Source organism: Pipistrellus hanaki (assembly GCF_964339955.1).
Source record: "Pipistrellus hanaki genome assembly, chromosome: 4".
Taxonomy (NCBI): Eukaryota; Metazoa; Chordata; class Mammalia; order Chiroptera; family Vespertilionidae; genus Pipistrellus; species Pipistrellus hanaki.
In genome coordinates this window covers 32,882,672-32,901,511 of record NC_140506.1, presented here as the reverse complement: position 1 = coordinate 32,901,511, position 18,840 = coordinate 32,882,672, and the positions used below count along the sequence as shown (strand labels likewise).

Here is an 18,840-nt window from a genome sequence, read left to right as displayed (position 1 = left end):
TAAAATGAGAGAAATCCTTGTAAATCACACATCTATATCTATCGTATTCAAATATATAAAGAGGTCTTACAACTCAATAACAAAAATACATGTAGCCCAATTAAAAAATTGACAGATTCTAATAGCCATTTCTCCAAAGAAGATATATGCACAAAGAAAACAAGCTCAACATCATTCATTAGCTGTCAAAGAAATACAAATCCAAACCAAAATGAGGTGCTACTTCACACCCATTAGCATGGCTGGATTCAGACAGACAAAAACACGGTTGGTGAGAATGTGCATAAACTGGAATCCTATGTTTCTGGTAAATTTAAAGTAATGTAACCACTTTGGAAAAGTCTGGCAGTTCCTCAAAAGGTTAAGCACAAAGTCACCATAAGACTTAGCAATTCCACTCCTAGATATAGAGTCAAGAGAAATTAAAACACAGGTTCACACAAAAAACTTACACACAAATGTTCAGAGAGTTATTCCGAACAGCCAATATGGAATTAGCCCACATGCCCCCATCGACTGATGAATAAAAAAATTTGGTATATCCAAATAAAGGACTACATTATTCAGCAATAAAAAGGAAATGAAGTACTGGTGCCTGCTACAACATGAACCTTAAAAACACTGTGCTAAATGAAGTCAATCATAAAAACCTGCATATATATTGTGTGATTCTGTTTATATAAAATCCAGAATAGGCAAATCTGTACAATAGGTCTGGGAAGAGTTAGGGAAGTGACAACTGACTGTACGAATTAGTGAAATGTTCTTTGGGGAAAAGTGAAAGTGTTGATTGTGGTGATGGTTGCACCACTCTGTGACTATACTAAAAACCAACAAACTGAACTCTGAATGGATGAATTATGTGGTACGTAAATTATATCCCAATAATGACACCTAGCCCTTCTGCCAGGGTCTGATTGAAATAAAAGTGGGGTCTTGGCAACAATATTGTTGAAAAGTCCCCAACGTGGTTCTATTATCAGCATCCCGAGCTGAGAGCCTCTGACGCAAGGTGTGAAAAAATAAAACTGCTCATACCTCCTGGGGATCCACCACACAGTAGTGATACAAATACTGATCCACGTATAGACCAGAAGTTGTAGGTGAATAAAACTGGTTGCAGAGGGCAATAATCTGTGAACCATACATAGATCCCGAAGCCTGGGCAGTTGGATTGACTCCCATTATGTAGACGATGGTGGCAATAAACACCAGGAAGCCCAGGATGGCACTCAGGATTATCACCGTCAGGTAATATCTTCGTGTTCTAGATATCTCAGATCTTATAACACTAGTAACGAATATCACCAGCGCAGCAATGAAAGAAAAGGCAGCCATGGATATCAGGAAGCCCTTTGCCGCTCTTGGGTCTGTGTAGCCGGTTCCATAGCCGTAACCGTAGCCACCATAACCGTAGCCATTTCCGAAGCTTCCGAAACCACTTCCAGCGTAAGGGTAACCTATGCCACCTCCTAGGATGTTGTTCCCATAGCCTCTGTCCCAGCCAAGGGTGGAGGCGACACAGGCAAATATGGCAATGCACATCACGATGATGAGCATGGACAGGATCCGGATCACTCCCGGAGGAGAGGTCCATTTGTAGAAGTGAAGGATTTCATCTTCTGGGTAGAAAGAATACGCCTTATGGGAGAGCATCGGTCGAACGTGCATCTCTCCACCATACATGTCATTGCTCGGTGCGTAATGGCTTGGTTTGCTGAAATGCACATGAGAACAATTTCAAGTTAGCACTTTTTGGAGGTAAGCGGAAAGAAAGTATAAAATACCTAGAAGAACTTAAACAGACCCTTGGCCAAAAATAATAAAACAAACAAACAAAAACCCTATTGTTAGTACTGCCCCAACTGCCATGGAGGAATTCACATGTCCCCCAAAATTAAAATGTCGGCATCCTAGCAGAAACCGGTTTGGCTCAGTGGTAGAGCGTCGGGTCTGCGGACTGAAAGGTTCCAGGTTCGATTCTGGTCAGGGGCATGTACGTTGGTTGCGGGCACATCCCCAGTTGGGGATGTGCAAGAGTCAGCTGGTCGGTGTTTCTCTCTCATCAACATTTCTATTTGATAGCTCTCTATCTCTCTCCCTTCCTCTCTGTAAAAAAAAATCAATAAAAATATATATTTTTTAAAAATGTCAGCATCCTAAATCCTGGTGTGATGGTAGTAGGAGGTGGGGCCTTTGGGAGGAAATTAGGTTCTGAGGCAGAGACTTCACGAATGGGAATAACGCTCTTATAAAAAAGGTCTCAGAGCCGAAACCGGTTTGGCTCGGTGGATAGAGCGTCAGCCTGCAGACTGAAGGGTCCCAGGTTCAATTCCAGTCAAGGGCATGTACCTTGGTTGCGGGCACATCCCCAGTAGGGGGTGTGCAAGAGGCAGCTGATCAATGATTCTCTCTCATCGATGTTTCTAACTCTCTATCCCTCTCTCTTCCTCTCTTTAAAAAATCAATAAAATATATATTAAAAAAAAAAAAAGGTCTCAGAGAGCTCTCTCACTTTTCCCACCAAGTGAGGACTCAACTAGAAGTTGGCATTCTGCAACTCAGAAGAGGGCCTTCACCAGGGTCTGAAAATGCTGACACCCTATCTTGGAATTGCAGCCTCCAGAAATGAAAGAAATGTCTGCTGTTCAGGAGCTACCCAGTCTAGAGTCCTCTGTTATGTCAGCCAGAAGCGACTCAGGTACCCACTGAACAGTAAAGATACCTGTGCATCACAACCCCCTGGAGGCTTGTGGGCCTCCACCCCAGACGTTGCTGGGTCTGCAGATCTGGGGTCAGACACTTCTCCCGGTGCTGCGGGTGCTGTTGGTCTGGGGACCATAGTTTGAGAATCACTGCTCTAGTTTCTATGTAGGGAACAGAAGTTCTCAAATCTTGCTCCATATTAGAATCACCTGGGCATGTGCAAAATCCCCAGATGGAGAACTTTGTACCAGTTAAATCATGATACCTGGGGATGTAACCCATGAAGTGTCAACCCTTTTGCCTGTGTGACTTGAGAGCAGGGCATTCAGACATGACACCTATAATGACCTACCGATGCACACGTGCAACTCCCAGGAGCATAACTCCCCTAAGGAGACACATTCATTCATTTATTCAACTGACAGCTATTTCCTGGAGCCAGGCTGGCCCTGTGCTCGGTTCTGGGGATACAACAATGACCAGCACAGTCTCGTCCAGGATCCTCCCAGAGCTGAGTCTCTATCGGGGCCGGAAGACATTAATCCTGACATGATCTATAATTAGTTATGGTATTGTAAAGTAAATCAAATATGTAACGAGGGCTCATCAGGGTGATGCCTCATTGGATCCTGAGTCTCCTTTATAAAAAACATCTTGCAAACGCCAGTAGTTAATGCATAAACATGGCTTGTGAAAGGCACACTGATGTGTGGACAGACTGACTTTAAGAACTGCATGCCTAGGAAGTAACATGTTTCTCTGAGTCCCGTGAATCATTCTAGCAAATTAACTGAACCCAAGGAGAGAGTTGTGGGAACCTCTGGTTTATAGCCAGTCGGAAGTGCAGGGAACAATGTGGCATTCTCCCCTCTGTAGCCAGCTGGTCAGAAGCACAGGGAACCTGGCCTTGTGGCTGGCCTCTGAAGTAGGTATGCTTGGGGGTGGGGCAGTCATTAACCTGTGGCATCTAATGCTATCTCTGGGTAAGCGGAGTTGAATTCTTGAACAACCTGTTGTTATCTGAGAATTGTTAGTGGGGTGGAGGGAAGCAGTCTTGCAGGATTGCACCTTAACTTATGGAATCGAACTCTATCTACAGTGAGCCAGTGTCAGAATTGAGGGCGCCCTGCTGGTATCCTGAGAGTTCTTGGTTGGTGTGTGGGGAACCCCCCACATTAGAACTGGATCCAGGGGCCCAATTTAATGGGTAATTGTGATATATCCATATGATGGAGCTACAGAGCTACGCTCTAATATGGCAGCCACCTGCCACATGGATTTACTGACCACTTCAAGTGTGGCCAGTCCAAACTGAGATGTGCTTTTAAGTGTAAAATACAAAGTAAGCACAACATGAAAAAAAATGTAAGACCAGAAAGAAAGAACCCTAACATGAACTAAGTACTATGGCTGATAATGATGTGTCAATGTAGGTTCATCAATTATAACAAATGTTATTACTCTGGTGGGGGATATTGATAATGGATGATGCTATTGCATGTGTGGGGGCAGGAAGAATATGGGAAATCTCTGTACCTTCCTCTCAATTTTGCTATGATTGTAAAACTGCTCTAAAATATAAAGGCTTTAAAAAATACCCAGAATGTATACTAACCCATGAATCAGTCTTTATAAGAATCTTGTGTTGAAATGATAATATTTTGGATATATTGAGTTAAGTGAAGTATATTATTAAAATTAATTTATTTTATTTTCAATATGGTTAGAAAAAACATAAAATTATATATGTGGCTCATATTATATTTGTACAGCACCGCTCTGAAGCAAAAATGAAGAAAATTTACAAACAAGTAAAACTTATGTACTCTTTGGGATGCATAAAGTGGTGAGATAACAGAGAAAAGTGTTGTTTTTTGACCTAGGTGATGATTTTGTTTTGTCTTTACTCATCATCTCATACACAAGTTCTGTGCCCTTTTCTATTTGTATATTATATTTCACCATCGTTTATAAAAGCAACATAAAATAAACATCAGGCTAATGGAACACTACTCAGTAACTATATTCTCTAACATTTTAATGACCACATTGTCATAAACAACTGTGTCCATACCACGTTCAGATATTAGGCAGGAGGTTATGTACTAGTAATACAAACATAGCCCCACTACAATTATCAAAGAGTGAAAGCTACAAACTACTTAAAGGAGTCAATCCCTAGCAACTAATTTGCTTGCTAACAAATTTAAAATGGAAGAATTCACTGTTAAATCCCTAAATAATTAGCAATGCTAAGAACCATCAATTTTGCTTCTTTTGTATGATGGCAAGACTCACTCTAAAAATCGACAATGTAGAACACATGATGCTAAGTGAAAGAAGTCAATCACAGCCCTTGCTGGTTTGGCTCAGTGGATAGAGCATTAGCCTGCGGACTGAAGGGTCCCTGGTTTGATTCCAGTCGAGGGCACATGCCTGTGTTGCGAGCTTGATCCCCAGTTGGGGGCATGCAGAAGGCAGCTGATCAAAGATTCTCTCTCATCATTGATGTTTCTCTCTCTCTCTCTCTCTCTCTCTCTCTCTCTCTCTCTCTCTCTCTCTCTCTCTCTCTCTTTCCCCTCCCCCCCTTCCTCTCTGAAATCAATAAAAATATATTAAAAGACCACATGTATGATTCTGTTTATATGAAATGTCCAGAATGGACAAACCTAGAACAGAAAAGTAGACTGGTGGTTGCTGAGTACAAGGGGGAAATAGGCAGTGACTTCAATGGGCCAGAATGTCTTTGGGGAGGCAGTCATAAAAACGTTCTAACTGTGATGATGCTTCCACAACTCTGGGACGACATTAAAATCACTGAACTGCCCAATCTAAACGAGTGGGTTGTAGGACGTGTGTATTAAACCTTAATAAAAGTGTCATTTAGAAAAGTGATGCCATGTTGCCAATGGTCATTTAAACAAGGCATTGATACGGAAGTGTCATACCAATTGTGAAAACAAAAGGAATACATATACATACAAATAGAAACCTAGTCTATATTGAAGCAAACGTTAGAAACAGGTAACAATAGTTGTCTTTGCAGAGAAAAACTCATCCTGGAAGTTATGGGTAAGAGGGAAACTCATTTTTCACTGAATACACATATTTTATTTTTAAAAGCAAACAAAAAATAGGTGAAAATTTCAACAATAGGTACATATTTTTTTCTTTTTACATGTGATAGACTTTTTTAAAAAAGAAGACTGAAGAAATATTTACTTACAATTCATCAGGTCTGTATGGAGGAGGACTTTCAAAAGGCCTCGACGACATGGTCAGTGGTCACCTGATCTTCACGATGAGCAATGTCCTGTCGCTCCCAAGATAAGCCAATCTAAGCAACAGAAGTAGAGTAATGGCATTACTCCTGAGCTCAGAGTTTCCTTGCATCACTAAGAAAACTAGTGATACCAATCTCAAGTAACCTCTCACACCATGTTTTTTCTCTTGTCTTTCCCATTGCTGTTTTTATACACTGGACCATTAATTCCGTGAGGAGAGGAAATCACTGAGCACAGGATTTATTCAGCCTGGGAGTTCTCACAGCACCTCACACCATGCTCTGTACATCACTGGCGTAAAAATATTGTTTACTTTGAAATCCTACATTGTAGTAATAAAACATTCACAATGCTTCACAGCATAGGTTTTTTAAAAATTGTACTTATTTTTTAAAGCAGTCTCTTCAAAGAACAAGATGGGCCCTAGTTGGTTTAGCTCAGTGGATAGAGCGTCAGCCTGTGGACTAAAGGGTCCCAGGTTCGATTCTGGTCAAGGGCACATGCTCAGGTTGCGGGCTCGATCCCCAGTGTGGGACGTGCAGGAGGTAGCCAATCAATGATTCTCTCTCATCATTGATGTTTCTATCTCTCTCTCCCTCTCCCTTTCTCTCTGAAATCAATAATATATATATATATATATATATATATATATATATATATATATATATATATAAAAGAGCAAGATGGGTATGAGAAAAAAACATTATTTAAATATATTGTTTCATATTCCTTTGGAAAGTTCATATAAAATGAGAATGCATATGAAAGTGCATACTGCCCAGCCGGTGTGGCTCAGTGGTTGAGCATCGACATATGATCCCTGTTCAATTCCCAGTCAGGGCACATGCCTGGGTCGCAGATTCAATCCCTAGTAGGGGGTGTGCAGGGGGGAGCAGATCAATGATTGTCTCTCATCATTGATGTTTCTCTCTCTCTCTCTCTCTATCTCTATCTCTCTCTCTCTCTCCCCCTCCCTCTCTGAAAAAAAAAATACATTAAAAAAAAAAGTGCATATCTAGCAGAGTCTAACACATACTAGATCATCAATGTTAACTATAGCATAAGCTGGTTTAAAAAGTATATTTTTCTCATTACAATGATTACATACAAGATGCATCTATGAATGGTGGGACTATGGATAGTTTCTCCTTCTGCTTTTCTAAATCTTCCAAACCGGGCACAATTTTTACAAATTATGGGGGAAGACATTAAATGCACATTGTATTGAAGAGTCCTCTAAGGCAAACGCAGAATGATTTTGTTTTAACATTTCTCAGTTTGTCCAAATTTCATTCAATCAACAAGTATTTATTAAGTGCCTCCAATGCTCTGGTTTCTCTTCAGATCGCATAAATCTTTCGCCTTTTATTAAGTGCCTCCACTATATCACAGGACCTGTGGAAATTAAGTATAAGACAAAGCTCTCCTGTAGGTCACCTGGCCTACTCCAACAGGCATTAATTAGGACCAAACTATGCGATAAAGTGCAGTATGGGGATGACCAAAGATTTAAAGAGGAAGTGGAAAGGAAGGAAATAGGAAGAAAGGACACTTGAGCAAGACCTTTATCTTCCCTGGCCAGTGTGTTCAGTGGTTAAAGCATTGGCCCATGCACTAAAGGGTAGCAGGTTCCATTCCTGGTACCTGAGTTGCAGATTCAATCCCTGACCTAGGCTGGGTGTGTGCAGGAGGCAACCAATCAATGTGTTTCTCTCACACCTCTCCCTCTCTCTCTCTCCCCTCCCCCCGCCCCCTCCTCTAAAAATTAATGGAAAAAATATCCTCAATGAGAACTGACCAAAAAAAAGAATCAACCAATCAATGCAGGAATAGGTGGGACAACAAATGGATATTTCTCTCTCTCTAAAAAGAAATATTAAAAAATCTATATCTGAATATATAAAGTATCTAATGTATTTTCTTCTCAAATGAAATATGTGTAATCTTACATCACTATGTTAGAAACTGAATCAGCTGAAACCGGTTTGGCTCAATGGATAGAGCGTCAGCTTGGGGACTGACGGGACCCGGGTTCGATTCCGGTCAAGGGCATGTACCTTGGTTGCGGGCATATCCCCAGTAGGGGGTGTGCAAGAGGCAGCTGATCGATGACTCTCTCTCATCGATGTTTCTAACTCTATCTCTCTCCCTTCCTCTCTGTACAAAAATCAATAAAATATATTAAAAAAAGAAAAAAAGAAAAAAAGAAACTGAATCAATTCAGCCGGGACCGGTTTGGCTCAATGGATAGAGCGTCGGCTTGGGGACTGAAGGGTCCCGGGTTCGATTCCGGTCAAGGGCATGTGCCTTGGTTGCGGGCACATCCCCAGTGGGATGTTTCATTGTTTCTCTCTTATCGATATTTCTAACTCTCTATCCCTCTCTCTTCTTCTCTGTAAAAGACCAATGAGATATATTAAAAAATAATAATAATTTAAAAAAAAACCAAACAACAAAATCCCTTTCTAAACTATTATTTCCTAGACTCAGAGTTTAGTTGTCATGACTCCTCTAGTAACAGAGATTTTAAATTGTGGAGCAAATAAATCTAGAAAGCTAATTAACAACAAGTCATGCCACACCAACTTCACCTCCTTTGTTGAGGTTACCAAACTGCTAGATGAAGGAAGTGCAGAGGGAGTCCTGAGAATCTTGCACACATCCCTGCTATACAGACCATTTTGGGCAGATTTCTAAGAAGCTGAATAATGGGACCTAATTAAGATGAAAGAATGGACCATTTATGTCCACCTAGAGGGGGTCTCCAGTGGTTCTGCTACACACAAAGCGGAGGCAACAAGCTTATCAGATTAGCAGCTAGGGACCCCACTCGCTACAAGTCTATCAAACTGACCAAGTTCTCAGTAAGGTCAGAAAGATGACGGAAAGAAACCTAGTGGCTGTAAGAACTCACTGCCTGACACAAGTTCCTCGCCTCTGAGCCTCACTACCATCCTCTGTCCAATGGAGGATAACCTAACCTCTGAGGTGGGATAACTTCATAAAACGATGAATTAAGCCTGGCCAGTTTGGCTCAGGGGTTGAGCATCCACCCATGGACCCAGAGGTCACAGCTGGGTTCCAGGTCAGGGCACATGCTCGGGTTGCAGCTCAATCCCCAAGGAGGGGGCATGCGGGAAGCAATCTATCATGTTAATGTTTCTCTCTCATAGATGTTTCTCTCTCTCCCCCTCTCCTCTCCTCTCTCTAAAATGAATAAAAACATTTTTTAAATGTAAACTCAATTTTTAAAAAACTAATAGTGTGAGTACTGGATAAGGAGAGCTGGCTTAATAACTGTCCATTTTTACAAGTAATTTCAAAAGTTAACCTATTATTCCAAACTCAGATAGCACTCACAGAGACAGTGCTTGAAGGTAGGAATGACACAGTTATGAAAAAGAAGCAAACCCGCCAAAGCCAGTTTGGCTCAGTGGTAGAGTGTCGGTCTGCGGACTGAAAGGTCCCAGGTTCGATTCCGGTCAAGGACATGTACCTTGGTTGTGGGCACATCCCCTGTAGGGGCTGTGCAAGAGTCAGCTGGTCGATGTTTCTAGCTCTCTATCTGTCTCCCTTCCTCTCTGTAAAAAAATCAATAAAATATATTGGGGGTGGGGGGGGGGAGAAGAAGCAAACCCTTTTTACGAAGATGGCCTTGAAAGCTAAGAAGGAAGCCCCTCCCAAAGCCGAAGCCACAGCAAAGGCTTTGAAGGCAAAGAAAGCAGCGGTGAAAGGCATCCACAGCCACAAAAAAAAAAAAAAAAAGATCCGCATGTCATCCACCTTCCAGCGGCCAAAGACACTAAGGCTCCAGGGCAGCCTAAATATCCTTGGAAAAGCGCACCCGGGAGAAACAAGCTTGACCACTATGCCATCATCAAGTTCCCCTGACTCCCGAGTCAGCCATGAAGAAGACAGAAGACAATAATACACTTGTGTTCATTGTGGATGTCAAGGCCAGCAAGCACCAGGTCAAACAGGCTGTGAGGAAGCTCTGTGACATTGATGTGGCCACGGTCAACACCCCGATCAGGCCTGATGGCGAGAAGGCATATGTTCGACTGGTTCCTGACGATGATGCTATGGATGTTGCCAACAAAATTGGAATCATCTAAACTGAGTCCAGCTGCCTAATTCTAAATATAAAAATTTTTACACTGTAAAAAAATAAAATAAAAAGAAGCAAACCTCTACATCATCTTAAAATTTGTGCATCATGTTCCAACTAAGTCCCTCTCCAGAGGGTGATTTAAGATTATTGAAGATCTAGAAAAATCAATGCTTAACACAAATGATTGGAAAAACAGAAAATGCGTGGCCTGGAGAACTCATTAGAAGGACCACTATGGCAACGTTCAAATATCTGAAGAACCATCTTTGTAGTCCTAGACATGGTTCTTTGAAAAAACACACACACACACATATACACACACATACACATACACACACACACACACACACACACACACACACACACACACACACACACCACCAGGGTCAGGTTCCTTCTCACCCTGAACCCACATACCCTCCAAAAAATAACAACAATATGATCGGATGCCAATTATGCAAAGCTTAGGTTGTTTGATATTTGAGGGGTCTGGACAGGACTTAAAAGGTCTCTCTCCAGTGAGCCAAGATTCAGCAGACTGTTGTCCAGTGTCCAGCACAGCAAGTCGTAACAGCGGAAAGGGACATAAATCAAATAGTTGTATAAGAGTCAGGAGCAAAAGAGAAGCAGCAAACACTTGTAGAACATTGTGCTGAAAGCCAGCTAATGTTAACATAAAACAAAAGTTCCCTTCATGACAATGTTTACTGGTCACACGCTGTCCTAATAAAGGAAAACAAAAAACAAAAAAACAAAAAAATTTTTAAGATGAGAGAGAAAAGTTTGAAAATACTAAACCCAAAATTATTCCTTAAAACAAATTGTCAAAAAATAAACTTTTTTATATTGAAGGGCAGTCTGCTCCTTTTCAACCTCATATAGCAATAGTTAATTTGCCTTTAAAACGTTTTTTTTTTTTAAATTTGTGCCTGATATTTAGCTTATAGGCACTTCATTAGTAAACAAAACTTTTGAAATTAGGCAAACTTTGAAATAGATAAGCTCTGTGTCTGAAAATGCATTTTAAATAAGCTCTCCAGATAATTTTTTAAATATATATTTTATTGATTTTTTACAGAGAGGAAGGGAGAGGGATAGTTAGAAACCTCTATCGGCTACCTCCTGCTTTCTCTCCCCACCCCACTGGGGATGAGCCCGAAACCAAGGTACATGCCCTTGACCGGAATCGAACCCGGGACCCCTCAGTCTATCCACTGAGCCAAACCAGCCAGGGCTCTCCAGATAATTTTTCAGCACACCATAGATTCTGAGAATCACTGTCTAAAACAAAAGCGTTGATAGTGTGAGTTTCCTGTCCAGAACACTCGGATCTTTACACGGCACCGCCTTCGTTCAGTTCTCCGTGCAAGAGTCACTTCCTCAGAGATGCCCTCCCAGGCCCTCACTCCATCCACTAAACCCGTTTTACTTTCACAGGGCATTCCTCCCCCCTCCCCCCCGACTAAATTATTAGTTTTTCTTTCTTTCTTTCCCCCCCTTCCCACTACTATCTATCTCTACTCCAACTGGAATACCGTCTTCACAAGCACTGAGATGTCTGTTTTGACCATCACTGTTACCCCATCCCTGGTACAAAGTGATGATCTACCAATATCTGATTTATAAAGACCAACAACCCATATGACAGCTGGGGTTTCCACCCACCAGTGACCAGATTGAAGTTCTTCGCTCAATACACCCAGCAAATACAATCCTTTAAGTTCAACTAACATAACTGAGCATACAGTCTGAGATGAAAAAGAGAGAAAAGGGTAAATAAAATACAAAAAAAAAAAACAAAACAAAACATATGGACATCAACTGAGAATTCCTTAGAAATGTGGAACTCCAGGCCCCACTTCTTCCCTATGAATCAGAATCTGCATTTTAATAAGATCCCAGGTGATTAGTACCACATTCAAGATTGAGAAGGTAACTAGACTTAAGGGTGTTTACTCATCTTTAACAATGGAATTCCATTAGGCCTACCTTTCAGAGTAGTTGGTTAAATGATATTAAGTACAAAAGCTTTTAGAACAGTGTCTCGAAAACAGGAGGCACCGCCCACGATTCCCCTAAAATAACGTGCAAAATTGTCTACATCTCACTATTCTGCTCTCCATCACCTAACAAAGCAGGCATCTCATAGCTCAATAAATGCAAAACTACAAAAAATAAATAAAAAATAAACAAGTGTTGCTTTGTCTGAGTTATCTATTACTGTGACTCCACCGTGTTTAATATCTACTTTTGAAAATATCAGACATGTAACATAAAGATCCAATGTACAATGCGAAAGAAACATTGTTACAGCTGGGAATGAGCGGTGAGAAAACTGCCTCCGGATAAAAAGAACCCGTTTCAAGAACGGCCAGCAGAGCCTTTTTGAAAGGGAAGGGTTCCTCTTTTCCAGGGATCCCAATAATGCACCTGTTGTGCCCGAGGGCCACACACCAACCTGGCAGGCTGCCTCCTCCCGCTGCAGGTCGCTTCCCAGCGGGCGGCCGGCCAGCGCGCCCCGGGCAGCTCCCGCCCGGCGGCTCCACCCGGGACCCGAGGGGCTCGGCTCTGCCCTCCCAGCCCCAAGGTGCAGAGGCCATTTTGGCCCCTCAACCCACCTCTCCCCCGTCCCGCGCACTTCCTCCGACGAAGGCAACACGTCTGCTGAACCTGCAGGTCCCAAAGCCCCGCGGGCGGCGGGGCAGGTCCGGGAGCCGCGCCCAGGAGCACCCCCCGGCGGCGGGCGCGCTGGCCCGGCGCGCACGGAGCGGGGACCGCCCGGGGCCTCCCTCCGGCCACGGCTGAGAGCCCGGGCGTGAGCAGATTCCCTCGAAGTCCTGCCTCCCTCGGCATGAAAGCCCCGTCCCCCCAGCTTGGACCCTTGGGGGCCCAGCCAGCTCCTACTCAGTGGACTCAACATTCACAACCTGCGGTCGGCGCGCCCCGTCCCTCCAGGAATTCAGTGTGTGTACATTTCAACCCAGCCGCCCTCTCTCCCCGGGGACACCCAAAGGGGTGAGGCGGGGCGGGAAGGACGAGGTCCCCCCACCCCACCGCGGGATCTAAGCCCCCTGGCCAGCCAGCGCCCCCATCGCGCCAGCCCCGGGGCTCGGCACCACCGAGGAGCCGGGCGCCGCGCCCCTCACTCACCCCGAGAACCCCCTCCCGCCCCCCCCCACCCCCAGCACTGCAGCCGGAGCGCGGGCGCAGGGGTCTCCCTCCCGAGCCTCCCGCCTCCCCAAAGCGACCAGGTGTCCGCGCCCGGGCGCAGGGACGGGACAGCGTTTCCGCCCGACGGGCTGATCGGCGCCTCCGAGTGGCCCGAGATCCGGGGCGCAGCGGCGGCTCCCCGAGTCCCAGTCCCGGGGCGAAACCGCCACCGAAACCAGCCCTGAGCGCCCTGCCCCCGCGCTGGCCCGGCCAGACCGCGGCGCCCCGGGACCCCAGCGGGGACTCCGGGTGCCGTGCGCCCCCGGGCGCCGCGCCCAACGCTCCCCAATTCCCAGCCGCCCGGCCCGACCCCCCGGACCCCCGAGGCCGGCGGGAGCCCGGGAGCGCGCTCACCTGGCGGGCGCACCTGCCGCTGTGCGGGCCGCCCGCACTCACCCCGGACCTGGGAGGGGACTCAGCTCTCCTCCTCCTCCTCCCCCTCCTCTAGGGTCCCCCCACCCACCCACCCCACCCGGCCGCCCAGCCCCCGAGCATGCGCGCCAGGGCCGGGCCGGGCGGCGGGAGGTCGGCCGCCCCGCCCGGGGACCCCACCTGCCTGCGTGCGCGGCGCGGCTGCTCGGCGCTCGGGCCGCTCTCCCCGGAGCCGCCGTCCCCGCCGGAGGTGGAGGTGCAGTGTGGCCGCCGCCTCCCTCCGTGACCCATTCACCTGAAACTCGGAGGGGAGGGGAGGGAGAGGTGGAGGAGGAGGCGGGAGGCCGGCGGAGCGCCGAGTTAAAGGAGAAGCTCCTTGTTTCGGGCGTAGGTGCGGGGAGCCAGCGGGAGACGGGGCTCGGGCTTCGGGGAACTCGGGGCGCGCGGGGAGCTCGGGGTTTGGGAAGGAGCCGTGGGAGGAGGTCTGCAAGGGGCTGTTTTTCTCCCAACAGGGAGCGGCCGAGGTGGCTCCTCCGCGCTGGGACAGGAAAGCCACGTCTCGCACAGCAAGCACTTTCATGCTCCAAAAATGTGGCTCCAGTTTTGTTGGGAATCCAGATGTGGGAGGTTTTCAAAAGCTATGCGTAAGTTTAGGAGCTGTTTTTAATCTCTGGATCCGGGGCGGGGGGGGGGGGGGGGACAGAGTAGTTGAATGAAGGTGAAGTACCCTACGGTAGGTGTTCGTGTCGGTAGATTTGCCATCCAAATACACACCACGGTGTACAGTGTTACCACCTCTGGGTCCTCTGCGCCCTCCCAAGTGTAACTGTGGTTGATGGAGAATGGGGGGGGGGGGGGGGGGAGCGTGATTTAAACAATGGTAATATTCTCTTTGGCTTAAAAACAAAACAAAGACTACTTTTGTCTGCTGTGTTCTCTTTCTTCATCTGGAGGCTGTTTCCAAAGGAGTGTTCACTTAGGAAAATTCATAGTCTACACTTCAGGATGTATACACGTTTATATGTGTACTGGAGGCCTGGTACATGAAATTCTCTTAGCCCAGCCTGCACCCTCTTCATTCCAGGACCTCTCACAATCCTGGACCACTGGCTCCTAAGCACTCACCTGCCTGCCTGCCTGGTTGCCCTAACTGCCCCCCCTGCCGACCTGGTCACCCCCCAACTACCTCCCCTTGCCAGCCTGGTCATCCCATACTGCTGCCCCCTGCCAGCCTGACGCCCCTAACTGGCCCCCTCTGCTGGCCTGGTTGCCTCTTACTGCTCCCCCTCCCACCTGCCTGGTCGCCCCCAACTGCCCCTCTCTGCCAGCCTGGTCACCCCTAACTGCTCCCCACCTCCCCGCTGGCCTGGTCGCCCCATGCAGCCTGCTGTTCAGTCACCTGTTGGTCTTCCCTGACTATCCCCCCCCCCCCCCCCCCGTGGCTTGGTCTTAGACAGCCATCTTGTGAGGGCATGAGGGTTAATTTGCATATTGCCTCTTTATTATATTATATTGCCTCTTTAGGATGTTGTATTTCAATATGTTCTTTTAGCTAGTACTAGAATGTAATAATTTTAATTCTTGCTATCGAGCCATCTGCATTGAAGGCTAGAATTTAGGTTTCTTAAATCCTGCTTCACTTTGTCTTCCAGTCTGGAATGTCAGCATTGCTAATACATTTCTGTCCAATCCCACCCACTTCTCTGCCTTTAATTAAGTGGTTAGAGATGTGACTCTCCCATACAATAGGGCTTAAGCCATAATTCAATACTTGAGGAAGCAAAAGCATTATATAAATATAAAGTATTTAAAGTGACGACAAAAAATAATAAAGTGATGACAACCTTAATTGGCAATTAAGCTGATTGGTGTTGTTTTCATGGAAGTCATTTCTACAATTGTTTTAACATGACTGTAGTTTTTGAGTGATGCAGTTTAAATTGGTGGTGCTAACACTGGGGGTCAGGTTAATCCTCTTAATGTTCCCTGTCAGATTACTGAAATCCCCACACATTCCACTCGGTTTATAATTAAACAGGGGAACATTTCTTAATACGCTTAATTATAAACACATATTTATTATTATTTTTTAAATATATTTTATTAATTTTTTACAGAGAGGAAGGGAGAGAGATAGAGAGCTAGAAACGTCGATGAGAGAGAAACATCGACCAGCTGCCTCCTGCACACCCTCCACCCGGGTTGTGCCGGCAACCAACATACATGCCCCTGACCGGAATCGAACCTGGGACCTTTCAGTCCGCAGACCGACGCTCTACCACTGAGCCAAACCGGTTTCGGCTATTATTTTATAGTGTATGTTGACATGTTCTGCAAAGAACTTAGAGTGTTTTTCCTACTTTCTAAAATTGAAATGTTTCTCATACCATAAAATTCACCCTTAATTTCATTTCATTTATTTATTTATTTATTTATTTATTTATTTATTTAATTATAAAATATTTTTATTGATTTCAGAGAGGGAGGGAGAAAGAGTTAGAAACACCAATGATGAGAGAGAATCATTGATTGGCTGTCTCCTGCACACCCCTTATTGGGGGTCAAGCCCACAACCAGGGCATGCGCTCTTGACTACAATTGAACCCAGGACCCTTCAGTCCACAAGCCAACACGCTATCCACTGAGTCCAACTGACCAGGGCCAACCTTAATTTTAAAGTATACATACAACTTAGTGGTTTTTAGTATATTCACAAGGATATACAACTATCACTACTATCGAATCCAGAATGTTCTCATCACCTTAAAAATAAGCCCTTCGTCCCTCAGCAGTCCCCCCCGTTTTCCCTTGCCTCCTGACCCTGGCAACCACTACTGTACTTTTTGTCTGTATTGACTTGCCCATTCTGGACATTTTATGTCAATAAATAATACATGTGTCTGGCTGCTTTCACTGAGCATAATGTTTTCAAAATTCATTCATGTTGGAGTACCTACCATTCCTGTTTATGGCTGAATACTATTCCACTGAATAAATATACTACCTTTTATTTAAATCTTCATCAGTTGATGGACATTTGGGTTATTTCCACTTTGGGCTGTTATGAATACTGTTACTATGAATATTCATGGGCAAGTTTTCACGTGGTCATACGTTTTTAATTTTCTTGGGCAGGGTTTTTAATTAGAATTTTTATCATTTTTCTCTTAAAATGCATTTTACTCTAACTAATGCATATCATGATATTTTTCTTTTTCCCACACCAAACCTAAACCCAAAGGCATGTTGTATTAGAATACAAAGTTAGCCCTGGCCGGTGTGGCCCAGTGGAGCACCATCCCATGCACTGCAAGGTTGCAGGTTCGAGGAGACAACTGATGGCTGTTTCTCCCACATTGATGTTTCTCTCTAAAAAACAAATCAATAAAAACATAAATTTTATTTTTAAAAAGAGTGCAAGGTTAGTTGCCACCTTTTATTTGCTCTCCTTATTCATTCACTCAACAACCATTTTCTGAGTGACTACCATGTGTACAATAGGGATCAAAACCCAAAAAGCCCTGTCTTAGCAGAACTTACTTTCCTGCTGAATTCATGCATCTGGAATATGAGAATTTATGAAGTTGAACTGTATGAAATTAGAAACAGTTGATCGTTTTTAACTACAAAATGGCAGTTTCATGTAGGTTAACTTAATACTAAACTGGATTTCTGTTGGAATGTTCTATGTATTTTTTCCCCCATTCAGATTACTTTTCCAAATGATGCTCACAAAACTGAAAAATCTAGAAACTGTGTTATTTTAACTATTGCCTAATAGTGTGCATACTAGGTACTAGTTGAAAATGTTCAGAAGGAAAATTTAGCTTCAAAACCTAAATACATCATTCTTCAACAGCAAAACAAAATTTGTTGGATGCTAAATGATGCTATGTTCAATGCAATCATCTTATGTAATCATAAATTGTAGCAAATATTTAATTACTTTTAATCAAATATTCCTTCTTGGCAACTCAGTGGAATTATGAACTTTGATCCACTATTGAGCATTATTTGATGAAAATATTCATGACTCAAACAAAGGAAATATTGTTCTCAGAGGTATGATTAGAAATTGTTGATTTTCCCTGCAGGCAAATGCATGGTAAAAAAAAAGTTTTATATGTAAAGGAGAAAGTTCAGAGCTCAGAATATGATGTCAGAAATTTGGGTTTAAATATCATGTTGCCACTTATTAGCTGAATAGGATTAATTCGTAAGGGAGTTGAAGTACATAAGCCTCATTTTTCTGTCAATTTGGGATGATAATAAATGTTACTCTTTTCATAAGACTGTTGAGAGGCCCGTGAACCATTTACCAAGATAAACCGTGTGCTGGGCCACAAAACAAGTCTCAATAAATTTACCAAATCATTACTGTAGCTTGAAACAGTTCCTGTCACAAAGTTATTCCATAAAGGCTTGTTGAATGAGCATATTATAACCCTGATTCTTGCATCCAACATACCTGTGGAGTCTTGTCTATCTCGCTGATCGTCTCCTGTCATTGTGAAAACAGCACATTCCTTAATAGAATTTGGAGACTTACATCTCTAGTACTAGGTCTTAGAGAAGAAAAGAAAAGGGATTAGAATACTTCCACTCTGCCTCACCTGCTTAATGAATGAATCCAAAGGTTGGTATTTGTTCTAGAGCAACTCAGGTTGGAGTTGTTGAGGGCCTGGTGGGAAGGGCCTGTAGTTTCTCCACCTGATTACAAGGTGGGAGGCTCCCTGTCCACACAGGACGGTTTCCCGGACAGATTCATGGAGGCGTTTATGAGGAAGTCAGCAGGAAGGCAATGTCTGAGAGGAGGATGACGAATGGAGAGGAAAGCTCTATCTCCTCAATTCCTAACTATTAAGCAAGATCCTCTGGGAGGAGCCACGGTTAAACAGAGTCAGCCCCTAAACTGGAACTTCAGCAAGCAGACCAATGGTAATGGTAATCATCATCAAGCAGACCAAGAGCTATAGTAATCATCATCATTTACTCAGGGGCACTGCACTAAGTGCTTTATGGACTTTTTTTTCTTTTTTCTTTTTAAGAATCTTATGATGTGATGTTATTTTTCCCATTTCTGGAAAAGTAAAGCTCAGAAAGGTTTGATCATGTACTCAAGATAATCTACTAAATTATAGTCCATATTCAAACACA

The 18,840-nt window shown here is 44.2% G+C and overlaps 1 protein-coding gene and 1 pseudogene across 6 annotated transcripts in view; one reads left to right on the top strand and one right to left on the bottom strand.

Annotated features, from left to right (window-relative positions):
- Nucleotides 1-18,840, bottom strand: part of OCLN (occludin) — a 64,838-nt gene that overhangs the window by 32,394 nt on the left and 13,604 nt on the right. Inside the window, exons 1-3 of one of the 5 annotated variants that reach the window (XM_084880919.1) lie at nt 13,864-13,989; nt 5,933-6,043; nt 1,039-1,717 (exon numbers count right to left, since the gene is read on the bottom strand). In XM_084880919.1, coding sequence (XP_084737045.1) covers nt 1,039-1,717; nt 5,933-5,982 — 729 coding nt within the window. In that variant the 5' untranslated portion in view covers nt 5,983-6,043; nt 13,864-13,989. Of the gene's footprint in view, nt 1-1,038; nt 1,718-5,932; nt 6,044-12,719; nt 12,800-13,665; nt 13,749-13,863; nt 13,990-18,840 lie in introns of those variants that run through there. The other 4 variants (XM_084880920.1, XM_084880918.1, XM_084880921.1 and 1 more) reach the window with 4 other exon arrangements.
- LOC311620840 (large ribosomal subunit protein uL23-like) lies at nt 9,640-10,133 on the top strand (annotated as a pseudogene). The gene has a single exon. The product of its transcript is annotated as a large ribosomal subunit protein uL23-like (transcript).